This window comes from Clytia hemisphaerica, unplaced genomic scaffold, assembly GCF_902728285.1.
Source record: "Clytia hemisphaerica strain Z4C2 unplaced genomic scaffold, Clytia hemisphaerica genome assembly, whole genome shotgun sequence".
In the NCBI taxonomy this organism is placed as follows: Eukaryota; Metazoa; Cnidaria; class Hydrozoa; order Leptothecata; family Clytiidae; genus Clytia; species Clytia hemisphaerica.
The window spans coordinates 309590-324043 of NW_027104602.1; the positions used below are offsets into that span (position 1 = coordinate 309590).

General features: G+C 33.9%; 1 protein-coding gene across 1 annotated transcript; it reads left to right on the forward strand.

The window, feature by feature from the left end:
• Positions 1-10247: 10247 nt before the first annotated feature.
• Positions 10248-14249, forward strand: LOC136824164 (protein hedgehog-like). The gene is made up of 3 exons (XM_067080337.1): positions 10248-10590; positions 10996-11314; positions 13536-14249. The coding sequence occupies exons 1-3, from the start codon at positions 10315-10317 to the stop codon at positions 14156-14158; spliced, it is 1218 nt and encodes a 405-aa protein (XP_066936438.1). The 5' UTR covers positions 10248-10314; the 3' UTR covers positions 14159-14249.
• Positions 14250-14454: the final 205 nt, after the last annotated feature.

Genomic DNA, 14454 nt, shown 5'->3' on the forward strand with positions numbered 1-14454 from the left:
GTTTTCACGGGTGGAAAAACCCTAGTACGCATGCTCCGCCTTTGGAGACTCAGTGTGAGTAACACATACACACAGCAAACACTATCAAAACTCTTAAGAAATAAACTATTGGTTGCTAGCCCGTTGGGGGGTTACTTAGGCAAAATGGATGCATATCCAGGCTCGGCCCTTATTTGAACACTCTAACAAAAGACGTGTACAGTATATGGCCCCCAAAACGGAGACGGCCCCCAAAATGGAGGTTTTCATTAAAATGAAGATTCTGACTTGTAGATTTATCAGAATTAAACGATTATTTTTTATTTTGAAAGAATGATGGTTATACTTAAAAATGAGCATGTTTTTGCTGGTTTGAGACTGATTCAAAATAACATATTTGCGTCTAAAGGAAATATTTTAACACCAAAATTAGATAAAAAATTGCAGATAACTCACTCTAGCTCCTTGGATATTGAAAATAAGTTATGAAAACGGGGTATAGGAAACTTTCTACACCCAATGCCGTTCAGAAAATGCAAATACATTTGTGACTTTAGAGGCTGGGTAAAAGATGTAGCATCTTGAAGGTCAACCAGTATTTTGGAGCCCTAGAATCAGCATTGACAAAACCGAAAATTCTAAATATGAGAAAAAGAAAAAATCTTGGAATTCTATTCCTATCACCTTGAGTTAATAGTTTATAACAAAAAATTAACATTATATATAAAAATTTTCGCTGAATCAGCAAAAATGGCAAATTCTGTCATTTTTTTGCAAAATATAGGAGAAAAATATCTTTCAGTTTCAGTTAGGCTTTTTTTCTAAAATTTTCACAGCTTATTCCATACATGAATGGAACTATTTTCAAAAGAGACTTGTTTTCAAAAACTTGATTAAGACGTTATTAAATCAAAATTGTCATTTTGAAAATTTCTAAATTTTCAGTTTGGACTTTGCAATATCGAAAATCTTGAAATATTTCATAAAAATCATAAATTTTACATCAATCGGGTCGTAAATTTAAGGGAAAACGCAAATATGTTCATAGTTTTTCCCCCTATTACCACTGGGCTTAATAATTTGATTTTAACTACACCTCCGTTTTGGGGGCCCCAAACCTGCATTTTGACAACCAGGGGTATACTGTAAAAGTTTTATCAAATAAATTTATGCCCAAAACCCTCTAAATCATATTTCAAAACTATGGTCAAAATTTTGTATTCATATCTTAAAGATATCTAGAGAAATCGCTAAAATTTCAAACCTCCGTTTTGGGGGCCATTAGAAAAAAGCTACATATCTTTAAGCGATTGAAAAATATTGTTGAAATTGAAAATTTTGAAAAAGAACTTCCAGGAAATAAAGTAGAGATGTTAAAGGTTTTCATACAGCAAAAACTTTTGTAAAATCTTTTTTCCTCTAGATTTGAGAGAAATTTCAAATTTGATCGCCGTTTTGGGGGCCACATACTGTATGTCATTTTGTGAATAGATACAAGTTTTTTTTTATTAGAACACCTAAAATTTGGCTGAGCCTTGATTTGCTTATTTTTTTAGAAATTTTCAGCCTAAAATGTTCTTAAAATGCGTTCTTAAGTTTTCAGACTACTCTAAATCGACAATATCATGCAGATTAAAGAGCACTTAAAATTGGTAATATTTGGACAATATTTGGCTCTCGATTTTAGAAAATCCATCCCTAAGTTCGGTTAAAACTGTTTGACAAGGGGAAAAATTGTAGTTTCTTGTCATTTTTTTTTTCTAAACTGAGGCTGGGCATATTCTTACGATGTTCTTAATTTTTCGACGAATTTCAGCCTCAATGTTCTTATAAACTGGGTTCTAATTAGAAAAACGTAAGCTTGTCTAGACGGACAGAAAGTAAAATGAGGACACACACCGACACTGCCCCCTGGATTCATAAATTGTTGTCTTTTATTTATGAATGAGATTTTAAATGATAGAGATAAGCTCATTTGACACGTGTCGATTTAAATCCATGCTTAATCCTCATTTGTAAAAAAAAACTAATGAATGAAAATAAATCCTAGCTGTTATTGCGGAATTCTTTTGCAATTTAAAATCATTACTCGTGCGTGTATGTGCTATGAGTAATAGCTTTAACATTCACTTATCCCATCCCACTACTCCGCTATACATATAGTACTTTGTATAGACAACCTCGTATTTAGTCTCATTGGTGCCTTTAGCTTTTTTTAAGGTCACGATACACGTTTTTTCACATAAAAACAAGCTATATAATAACATAAGGTTTTGATGGCCAAAATGTCAAGAACAAGTTAAAGAACATTTTAAGGATTTGCAGACTCTAAAATGGCCATATTTTTAAGAACATGGACACAAATGCTCACGAAATGGTAAGAGTAAGAACATGTTAAGAATATTGTTAGGCTTAAAACTCAAAAAGTTAAGAACATCCGAAGGCTTCAAAAATAAAAAAAAAACATTCTAAGGGTTCAAATTTTTGGATGTTCTTGTAAAAAAACGTGTCATGCTTATTCCACCAGTTCCACCAGTAATATAAATTTTGTCCTGGGTACGAGATTGTGTGCTGGGTTTAGTGAAAAGGAATGTTCTAGAACAAAATGACTGACATTTTTATCGTACGATTTCATAGTAGAATAGTACGATTGATAAAAAAAAAATTTTCATTCAAAATTTTCTACAAAAGTCACACCTTAGATAGATATGATGTAATAAGTCACACAATCGTCTGAAAAAATCTTTCACGGTATTTTTGCCGATTTTTCAATTTTCATAGTAAGTATAAAAATCAAGATTTGCTGATTTTTCTTCGTCTACCATCATAAGACAAAGGTGTGATAAGAAATTAAGTATATAAGGATAAGATATATTCATAATTTGAATGAGATGATACATGGATGGCTATGATTTTTGTTGACTGAACTATAAAGACAAACACACGACAGCAGCACCTTTTTTACGATTCTGTTCTAGACTACTACTACTAGTTCTAAGTGACTATCTTTTAATCTTTGATATGTCAATTAGTCAGTGATTTTAAAGTTTTTATGATAATTAAATTAAAAGTGGAAAACCGTTGACAAGATTTTCAGGGATTAAATAAATTCTTAGAATGTTCTACAAGAATATGATTTTAATCTAAATTTTTAAACCTTACTTTAGGATTTGCATGCAATAATATCTGTCATAATGAGTTTTAATCAAAATGTTATATAGGATGGGTGTTGAGTTAGGGGTGTTGATTTCTCTGATATGATATTCTTGCACCCTGTGTATTGACTCGGGTGAGTTGAGGAAAGTCCAAAACATATTTTGCGTGACGCCGATCGCTTTCTACTGTTTTTACCAAGGCATGTATAGCTTTAAAGAAGCGTAGTAACGAGAGGATTTCGAAAAGTGCTGGGTCAAGGTTTTATTTTTAACATTATTTGTGACATTTAAATTGTTTTACCGGATACACTTTTTTATAAGAATTTCATTATGGATATTCTTAACTTTTTTGGGAAAATCATTTTAAAAATATTCTTACAGCATTCTTAGGTTAGGATCCAAATTCAGACTAGGCTTAGCATTTAGTACATACGTCTCATGCATAAAATGGTATTTTTATGGAGGAGTGTAGCCTTACTTGGGGGCAATTGACATTTATAATTGAAAATGCTCTAAAATGGCATTCTTAGCTTCAGTAGCCAAATTCCATGATGGTGATATTCTTAGCACTATTCTAATTTTTTGGCCATTTTCATCATGGACATTCTTATAAAGTATATTCATATAAAAAAAGAGCGTGTAGGGTGCAGAGACGTGTCATTGATCAAGGTTCCTTTTCAGCCTCTGGAAATCTCTGACAGGTCGAAAATAACCAAATTTAAAATAGCATATCTGACAGGGTCAATTTTTGGCTATTTTCAAATTCATTTATCTTCCACTTGTTTCACTGAACCACTTTCAGGTGTATTTAGAAGTACAATCGAAATTCCGTACTCGATTTTTTGTTTTTCATGGTCTAATTTTTGAATAATCTTCAAAGCTAATTCACTGTCAAGACGTAATGTGAAATGCTTACAGATGGTCGATACCATATTACCTTAATAGAGGGCTAAAAGCTTTTACTTTGATTGATATACGTCTTAAACACGTCAATAGTAAGAAAGCGAACATCAAAGTATTATTTCTGATCGGCTAGGGGTTAAAACGATAACCATATAACACACGCTTTCCACTGGGAGGAAGAAAGATTAAAATGCTTAAAAGAAAAATACCAGAAAATTAAGAACGCACGTTTTTCAGCTTATGATGAATCATAATTTAGTTTATAATCTATGATAAGTACTAAAGTCTTCATACCGCCATCATTAAATGATAATCTAGAACACCCACGTTTAAAATCTTCGAATGCAAAATTTTAAAGCAGTGGCTTTACGTAGATAAGATTTTATTGAATTTTGGATGTGTATTATTAGCTAGACGATGCTATCGTCTGTTTAGAGATCAGTAAACGCAGGAAAATATACATGCCCAGAGTCAGGGCGTCAGGGCGGTTTACGCCTCTCTTAAACTATTCCCTTTTTCATTGATCTTGTGTAGACGATAGCTTAATGTTGCACAGAATCAAAATTGGCGGACTGTGGATTTTGGGTGTAATGAGAAACTTTTCGAGCTTTGAATGGGGCGTACGATATTTCGGAATTGCAGAAATCGACCCTTTTCTCTTCGGAACTTTGGAAACCGGGCAAATTTCCTTCGGTATTTCGGAATGATGAAATTGTTTCGGTATCGGAAATCCATAAATTTTTGCTTCAGAGTTTCGGTATCATAAATTTTTTATCCCCCTTTTTTGGAATTCCTACATGAAAAATCAAATTTGATGAAAAATTAGTCAAAACGAGGAGAAATACCAAAAAATCGGTATCGGAATTGCAAGTATTTTTTTACAGAATCTCGGAAATTTTAGCAAAATTTTTCCAAAAGTTTCCAAAGCTTAGCGAGTCTATTTGAGTGGAGAAGAGAAAGTTTGAGTGTCTTCTTTTCTAACAAAAGATTTGATACCCTGTTTTTTCGTCTTTTTTCGCTCTTTTTGAAAAAAGATTTTTTACTCTTTTTGTCCTAACTTTTGGTCTAATGAAGCAATTTTAAAGTTTGATATACCAAAATTTAAGTTAAACCCTCCTCTAAACGATTTCGAAAAAATCAAGCTAATATATTTTTTCACTTTTTCTCAATTTTGAATCAAACAGGGGGAAGTTTTTTCAGAGACACCCGGTATTTCCCGTTGGAGAAAAATCCTGGCAATCTTTCGAGACCATGTTATGAACGGTTTTCAATCGGGTTTTCAAATTAGTCGGGGTCCTAGCAGGGTTCTATAGAACACCCCTGTGTCACAGACCGGCTGGGACCCAAGCTCCACTGAAAAATCTGGTAAGGATTCCGTGGAATTTCAGCCCCACTGGGAAATTGACTTAGATTTCATCCCCACTATTTAAAAATGTTGCTTAAAAATTTCACTTCAAAACCATCCCACTGGAGTTTTTACCCTTTGAACAATAGAATTTCTATCCCCATTAGAATTTCGATGAGAATTTTTATCCACACTAGGGAAAAGAGTTCCACCGGGGCTGTGACACAGGGGTGTTATAGATGTATTATAAGCGTATAAAGTCCCGTAAGTCTTATGTGATGTAATATTATTGAAAATCGATCAAAATTTCGGTGCGTAGGGCTTGCAGCAACCATGTCTCATCAAGGTCACTGAGGAATTCTGTCAATGTAAACGAGCCAAGCAAATCAGATAACACCAGCTAATATGCTTAATATCTATTTGAGCCAGTTGAAAAATTTTCTCCTCATAAACTTAACTATTTTTCTTTCCCTATATTTTATTAGTTTGTTTAAAGTATTTAAAGAGATTACTTTTGGTCCTATATAGGACTCAGGAGTTCTTTATTTAAACTGTTTTTTCTTTTAGTTTTTTAATCCTTTTTCGAGTGCATCATTGACTTCAAGAGACCCTTACTACCATTAAATAGTCGGGTGCATACCGCAATTTATTACATTTCACGATGTAATACGTATATGATATGACTGTTACATCCTAAGAATACAATCAAATGTAATATAAATTCAAACCATTATGAGCTACGAAACTGATGAATGAAAGTTGTACACAGCAGTGCTGAGCGAGGCGTACATGATTGTTTTTTATAAGAATCAAAAGTCTCAAATTTGCAAAATTGTGAACATGTACTGAGCCTCAAAAGTTTATTCAGTTATTTATCATTTATTAATTCTAAAGCAACGCAAATTTTAAGGCTTTTTATCTTGCTTGAGAAAGATTGAATAATATTCCTTCTTCTAGCCCCTATCAGCACCCATATATACACCCCTGTGTCACAGACCCGCTGATCCCAGTGAGGCTGGACTGGAAAATTTGGCAAAAGTTTCGTCCCCAGTGGGAAAAATGCCCTAGAGTTTCAGCCCCACTGAGAAAATGACTTTGATTTCATCCTCATTCGAAATTCAATGTTTAAAAATTGCACTCCAAAACCATCTCCACTGGATTCTTTAACCTTGGAACAATAGAATCTCTATCCCCATTGAAATTTCATTCGAAATTTTTATCCCCGCTGTAGGAAAAGATTTCACCGGGGCTGTGAGATAGGGGTGTATAGAATTGTCCGATGATGCTAGATAGACTGGACATATCAACTTTCCAGGAGCGCACGATTACATCATGGATAGCCAATCAAGTTGACATTCTAAGCTTCAATCAAAATGCTCAATCGATTCACTTATAATTGTCATGGGGTCATTTTCCTATGATTGTATCATTTTGTTAAATTTTCATTGATGATAAAGCTTGAAAACTATTAACATTTTGACAATTAAAATGGACAACGGTTTTTTTGTTATGATTTTATGACTGTTGTGGGGGTCTCGTGATAACAATTGCATAAAAAACATAAAGAATGCTAGATATTGTCATTTAAAATGAATGAAAAATATCAAATAAAAAGAATTTATAATCTTTCATTCTGGTTTTTTAAACAAAGAAAACTTGACATGGGCTGATTTTCTGGTCTGATGTAATGAATGTCATTGAGAAGGTTTTTTTTTTCGTATATGATGAAATGAATGGATTTGTATGTTGGAAGAGGTGGGATTGACTGAGGTGTAGTTTTCTAAGTGTAGATTTATATCGATTGTGCACCGATTCCCTATCTGAAACTATTGTAGATGAATCTTATATTCAGCTAAATTTTCTTGGATTGTTAAGCTTGTATTCTGAATCTGAGTATTAATTAATAGCTCGAAAGAATTTCAGTATCATTAATTACGAGTTTAATTAGTGTTTCTTTTGTGCATACCTCTTCAAATGAAATCAATATTCGACCTCTCCCTTTAGATCGGTCTATGTTAATTACACTGTTCTTATCGCCAAAGGTTTTGAGTTTCTTAGGCGGAAATTTCTCGGAAATGTTCATTTTCAGCTAAAATGTTTTCATTTATTTTTTCCTTTTTGAGCAAAATCTTGAATATAGACTGATCTTGGTCACTAAGGGAAATCCACAATTTGTTTATTATATGCAACCCAAAATTCTTCATGGCAACTAAACTTGGAAAAAATAGAAATAAACTTGGAATGTGATAGAGATTTACAACTGTCACTCAATATATACCTTTCAAATTTAATTTCGAACACTTGATCCTTTGCACTAATCCTATTTCGTATCTGATGCTATCGAGAAATTATTATCCTCACATCCACGCGCCATTTTGATTCTCTCTACTCAGAATCTAAGCTATAATAGCTACGTGGGAGGTTAAAATCAAGTCATAATTTAACTAGTAGTAAAGTATGAGTAAGCTAGATTTTAATGAATGAAGTATTCTTTTTCAACTTAAGAAATGTAATCAAAGTTGTGTAATCAGAATTGTGCATGTATATCTCATGTAGATTTCGACATTGAGCTTTGGTGGATTTCAATAATCGATTTTTTAGTAATTTTAAACTATAATTGTGGTAGTTGTGTCATTGTTGTAATAACAAAGATTAGGTTAGAGAAGTTAGAGGTTAGGTTCTCAGGAAAAAAAACATTGTTTATAATGCCTTGAAAAGCTGGGAAAAGCTAATTATAATTGGAAGATTTAAGTCGAATCTCAAAAAGTTCATCTCGATGTTTGAAAATTTTGAACACCCCTGTCTCACAGCATCCCACTGGAACTTTTTTCTTCAGTGGAGATAAACATTCCTATTGAATTCCCGATGGGGATAGAAATTCTATGTTCCATGTTAAAAAATCCAGTGGGGATGGTTTCGGAGTACAATTTTTAAACATTCAATTTCGAATGGGAATGAAGTCAAAGTCATTTTCCCAGTTTGGCTGAAATTCCAGGGTATTTTCCTACCGGGGACGATTTTTTTGCCAAATTTTCCAATGGGGCTGGGTTCCCAGTGGGTCTGTGACACGTTTTTGACAATAGGTTAACCGAAAATAACGAAACGGATTTTTCAAAAAGTAAAATTGCAAAAACAATTGAAACACGACGTTAAATCAATAGACAAGAAATTGACAGGAATGGATCTTATCGGAGCTTTTGACTTTTCTAAAAAACGATGCATTGTGGGATTATTTCAGGGGTATTACAAAAGAAATCTCTTGGGAATTCCTCGAGGGAATTCTATTGTAATACCCCCGAAACAATCCCACAATGCATCGCTGTCTTAGAAAAACCAAAAACTCCAAACATCTATTCCTGTCAATTTCTTGAGTAATAAGGTCCATCCATATAAATTATAACTACTCTTAGGTATACAAATTCAGCTAACTTTTCGGACACACTGTATCATTTAATATTGATTAACGAGAACATTAGGAACATCAGATGGACGTTGTCATGACATTCTGTTGTCTTCTGTGACGAAAAATACACCCCTGCCTCACAGCCCTGGTGAAACTTTAACCCACAGTGGGATAAAAATTTCTATCAAAATCCCAATGGGGAAATTATATTGTTCCTGAGCTTAAAATATCCATTGGGGATGTTTTTGAATAGCAATTTGGATAAAATGGGGTTAAAATTCAATAAAAGTCAATTTCCCAGTGGGGCTGAAATTGTTGGGTATTTTGTCCACCGGGACGAAATTTTGGCCAAATTTTTCAGTGGGGCTGGGGTCCAAGCTGGTCCCATGGTACAGGGCAATAAATAATGTGCAAATAGTGAATGTGAGCATATTGATGTGCCTTGATTGACAAGTTAGATTTCAATTCTCTCATTAAAGAAATCAGTTTTCACGTCCTGAAAATTGGAATAAAAATGAAAATATTTTTCCATATATCAAAGCATTGTCCAAAACAAAATTTCTAAATGCGGGGCAAACTTAGGAATTTACTTTTTCTTGCTTGAAAAAGTCAAAGATTCCTCTCTAGCCCCTTTGGGGCTCAATATGATATCAAGGCTGTGTCGCATTTGTCTGGACACGCATTGTTACTAGAATGTTCTTGAAATTGACAAATCACTACAAAGGAAGCTTAAGCCATAAAAGGAAGTTAGCCTTAGCGTGTCCAAATTCTGGGGTGACTATCCCACAGTTCCTCCTTCTGCTCTTCGCTATAATCCGGTCTCTTGACGACTTCATTACAGTTCTATTACTGAACAGCTAAAGAATGCAGACGTTGAGAAGTAAAAAACACATAACAACAACGTAGCTAATGAAATTATGCGGAACTGTTTGGTCTAATTTGGAAAGCTAGACAATATTTTGCTAAAATAGAGAATTTTGGCATTCCTTTTCCTTTATGTATACCAAATGCGCCATGTGACTAATCTAATTTTTGAGCCGCAATGAATAACGGTATATCGGACTTTTTTTTAACATAATCAGTTTTTTTCGTTTAATTGTTTATTTCAATCGTTATTCGTGTTAATTTTTTTTCGTTGTTTTGTTTTTAACCGTTATTTTCATTTTTTCCTTCCTCTTTTCTCTTTATTACATTTAGTGAATAGTTGACGGATTAATTTAAGGTATATAAAGGCCCTCCATTCATTCATAACATACCTACACTGACAAGACTACAAATACAAAAAACCATTGATAACAAAACACACTCAATGAATTTAATAGTAATAGTATAGATTACAAAATAAAAACATGTACAAATCTGGTCAGTAAAATACACGAAAAACAACACAAAAAGTATTGTATTTAACCTATTTAACACGTTGTCTAGTGCTATTTTGTTTTATTATCATTACATACTTTTTTAGACGGTAGACAAAATTTCTGGCATTTTGATTTGAAGAGCTGGTTCGGTTGTTGCGAAAGGTGAATATGGCAAACCAATTTATTGGAACACTACTTCTTTGTTTACAATTATTCAAAGTACACCTTGCTTGTGGGCCTGGCTCTGGCACTTCACGAGGCCGACTTCGCGACCACAATATTAAAGGAAATCGTTTACCAGATGTACCAGAGTTTTCTACAGCTGCCAGTGGACCATTCCCGGGTGCTAAACACCGTACTGATCCAGGATTGGTCGATATTTTGTCTACTGATATTGTTTTTAAAGATAAATCGTACAATGCTAATGCAAGAAAATCGATAAAGGTATTCTTTTATAAAAAGGCTTTAAATCACAAAAATCTTTAGTAGGAAATAACTGATATTCGGAAATATTTCTTATTATTCTTAAAGAAATGTTGCAACTAGTATAGTACATTCTGGTGTTTTTTAAAGTTCTTATAGTTTGTATAGATAAGGCACGGTTAGTAAGACTTCCATTTCAACACAACCCCAGAGCCATTTTCACCACTGTTTGATTTTACTGATGGACGAGATACATTCAACACAATATGCCATTTCATGAAAGTTCAACGACTACCTCGTTTTGAAAGCATTGCCAAGGTATATTAATTACATCCCTTGAATATTCAACTGCTTCTTTAATAAAATTGAGGGGACTGGGTAAGAAATTGACCCCAACCATCAATTTCTTTCCATTTTTTTCCTTAGACTTGTCACAGTTCATTGAAAAAACTTGCTGGTGTTGTCAAACGCTTCTGGAAAAACAAATACAAAGTCTACGTCCTAGAGGGTTACTTACCCTACGGAAAAAAATCATTATATAAACATGGAAAACATTCTTTACATTATGCTGGCCAAGCTTTTGATATTTCACTGACCAACTCCCCTGAGAATACCAATGACCGGCTCGGCGAAGTCGTTCCTGAACATACCTTGAGGACCCTTGCTGGTTTGGCGTATTACAATGCACAATTTACGTTCGTTCAATTGAAGAAAAACCATCTGCATGTCTCTTGTGACTCAACAGGTAAAATGTCTTGCATTTGATTTTATTCAAGGCCGTTGTAGTGGAGGGACCGGAATACTGGTATTCTTTTCATGAATTACCGACCGGCCAAATATTTCTCTAATACCGGTTAAAAATGTTCTGAAGGGTACTATGATACTGGATTTCCGATCATTTTGCCGTGAATTACCAAAATATTGGCCAACGGAGACTCGAAACCCAATTTCATATCATTAATTTCGACTGAACGTTTCAATACGCAGGAAGGTCTAATAGAATCAACATGGAATTCATTCATCTAAATTACGGAGAGTTAGTGAAGACAGTAAAGATGAGAAATACAGACTGAGTCTACTGATAAAGATCTTCGTGTAGGAAATCACGAATCTCTCTCGTGATAGTTGAAATACTTTGAATTTCATAAGGAATGTGATGGATGGTGCTGTTTTTCAAATCGTACGAGCAACATACTTACAAATCAAGTTGAATTGAGTCCGTAATCTATTCGGTGCAGGCTTTTTTTACATAGTTGGCGCTCTCTAATTCGACGCTCTACTATTCGATAGGCTCATGAAAATCGTATTCCCTTGAAGATCGAATAAGATAGCGTCAACTGTACTTCAAAATGAAATTCCCCCAAAAAAAAGATCATTTCAAATTATTACTTTAAATTTCTGTGGGCGAATTAATTTCATTAAAAGTTTGTGCACCTACCGAAAGGCTAAACTAGATGCAAGTACATTAAAATTAAATACTTTCTATTGGGTTTGAAAGGTCACTCTCGATCTTCTTCAGTTTTTACAATATGGAAAAATTCTAAAAACAAGTTTATGAGGAGGTCATTGAAAATCAAGGGGTCAGTGAATCGAGGCAAAAAATTATGTTAGCGTACATGCATGTAAAAAGAATTTAGTCCAAAAAAATTGATTTAGTCTAAAAAATTGATTTAGTCTAAAAAATCCATAGAGTCTCGAAAATTCCTGGCTAAAAAACGGAATTCTTTTTGGAATAGCGGCGTCATGGTTTTTATTTTGACAACATTTTTGTCCTTTTTAATGGCACACTATCGCCACAGGGATAGTGTAAGAATTTTCGATCCCAGGACAGTAGCTATAGTCTCACTAAAGTGACAAAATTATATTTCAAGTTTTGCATTATGTAATACATTCTAAAAGAAAAGAGAAGAAAATCAGTCAGTCAAAGTCAGGACATTCAGGTTGCTTTTAGGCGTGTCCCTTTGTTAGGGTTAGGTTCGTTAGGTTCCCACCAAATTTTCTTTTTCAAAATATAATCATGTATTTATGCGCCAAATTTCATGACTTTCAACCAAATGCTGTATTTCTTATAAAATTAAGATATAACCGAGTAGACTACACACGTGTCAATTTTACGGAACATTATACCATTATGTAAGGCGTGCCAATTAAAGGATTAACATTTTGGTGTAAATTTACGGTTATTTAACGGTTCTCACGCCGTTAATTTAAAGTTAAATATAATCCTTTGAAATAGTACTCGAAATTACCACAAATATACTAAATTGCTAACACTGTGGTATTCATTTAGTTGCCGCCTATATAACCACTGAAAGCATATTAAGTATATTGACTCGTGTTTAAAGTTGTGCACTTAATGATAAATTAGCGGTCAAAGGATTATAGCAAATTTACTTGGATTAGATTGGTTGAAACAAAGAATTGTTCCCGTTAAAGGACAATATTTATCCTATCTCCTACCATTTGCTTACACAGCATTTCTTAAACAAAAGAGAGAACAACCTTCTCATCTGCCAGCGTCAGGCAAGCACAAAATTTTCTATTTTGCTTTATCACCATAGAGACGCGTATTCTTCCTATAACTGAAGGAAATATATCTTTAACTCGCGCGATTTGTAACATCTACAACACCCCTGCCTCTGTGACCCAGTAGGATCTTCCCTATTGGCTACACTAATGAGAAAACATCTCCCAAATAGCACATTTTTTCTTCCCACTGCAGAAATATCTTCACCCCTCAATTTTAAACAGAACAATTATGTTTGACTATGATCTAAATTAAGATTCACAAAAAATTAGGAGGATCTAACCCGAGTTCAATACCTCCAATAAAAGTTAAGACTCGACTGTTTTGAGTTTTAGACTATTTTACACTGCATCGATAATTAAACTATAAGTAATAATATTGATCAACAACAACAAGACTTAAAACTTATTTATAACTTTTAATGTTTTCTTTCATTCAGGACACGAAGTTTCAAGAGGGCGTTGTTTCAGTGGTGAAAGCTTTGTAAGAACTCCATCCAAAACCATCGCTATGAAAGATCTCAAAATTGGGGATTCTGTTTTAACAATGAACCCAAATGGTCAGCCAACGTTTAGTGAAGTTACCATGATGTTGCATAAAGATGGAACAAGATATGTCGAGGACTTTGTCAATATTGAAACCAATTCCGGAAAATCGATCACCTTGAGCCCGTATCATTTGATTCAAACATTAGAAACTGGATATGTTTTCAGTAAAGATGTTAAAATCAATCAAACATTACAAACTTATGATGATTCGAAGAATACATTCCAACTCAGTCAAGTTCGTAATATTTCTTTCGATACTGCAGGAGTTGGTATATACGCTCCGTTAACCAATGAAGGTACTATCATCGTTGACGATGTCTTCGCATCTTGTTATGCTCTGTTCCCTTCACATAGTGTCTCCCATGCTGTTTTCTGGGTCTGGAGACAGATATACCCATTCCTGGCAAACTCATCTGAAATTTCCTCCAAAACGACCCAACAAACTTACCATTGGTATGCCGACTTTCTAAGACAATCAATGAATTATTTAAATATCTTCCCCTATCTATTGTAATGAATTCAGAAAAAGAGTGTATCTAAAATATGACAGATGTAAATATTATAAATATAATATAAATACAGTGCACGATATTATTAGGATCCTAATTTTCACTAAACGCCGAAACAACATTCATCTTACGTTTGTGGTAGAACCTTACATGAACGTTAAAACAATGTTGTGTTCAAGTTAGGACTCCTACAGCTAAAAGTCACCAATACAGTGTGTCCGAAAAAATATTAAACAGGATTCACTCCTTTGAAATTCAAGCATAGCTTTAGTACCTTTTTCAAGGGTTTTATGGACCCTAA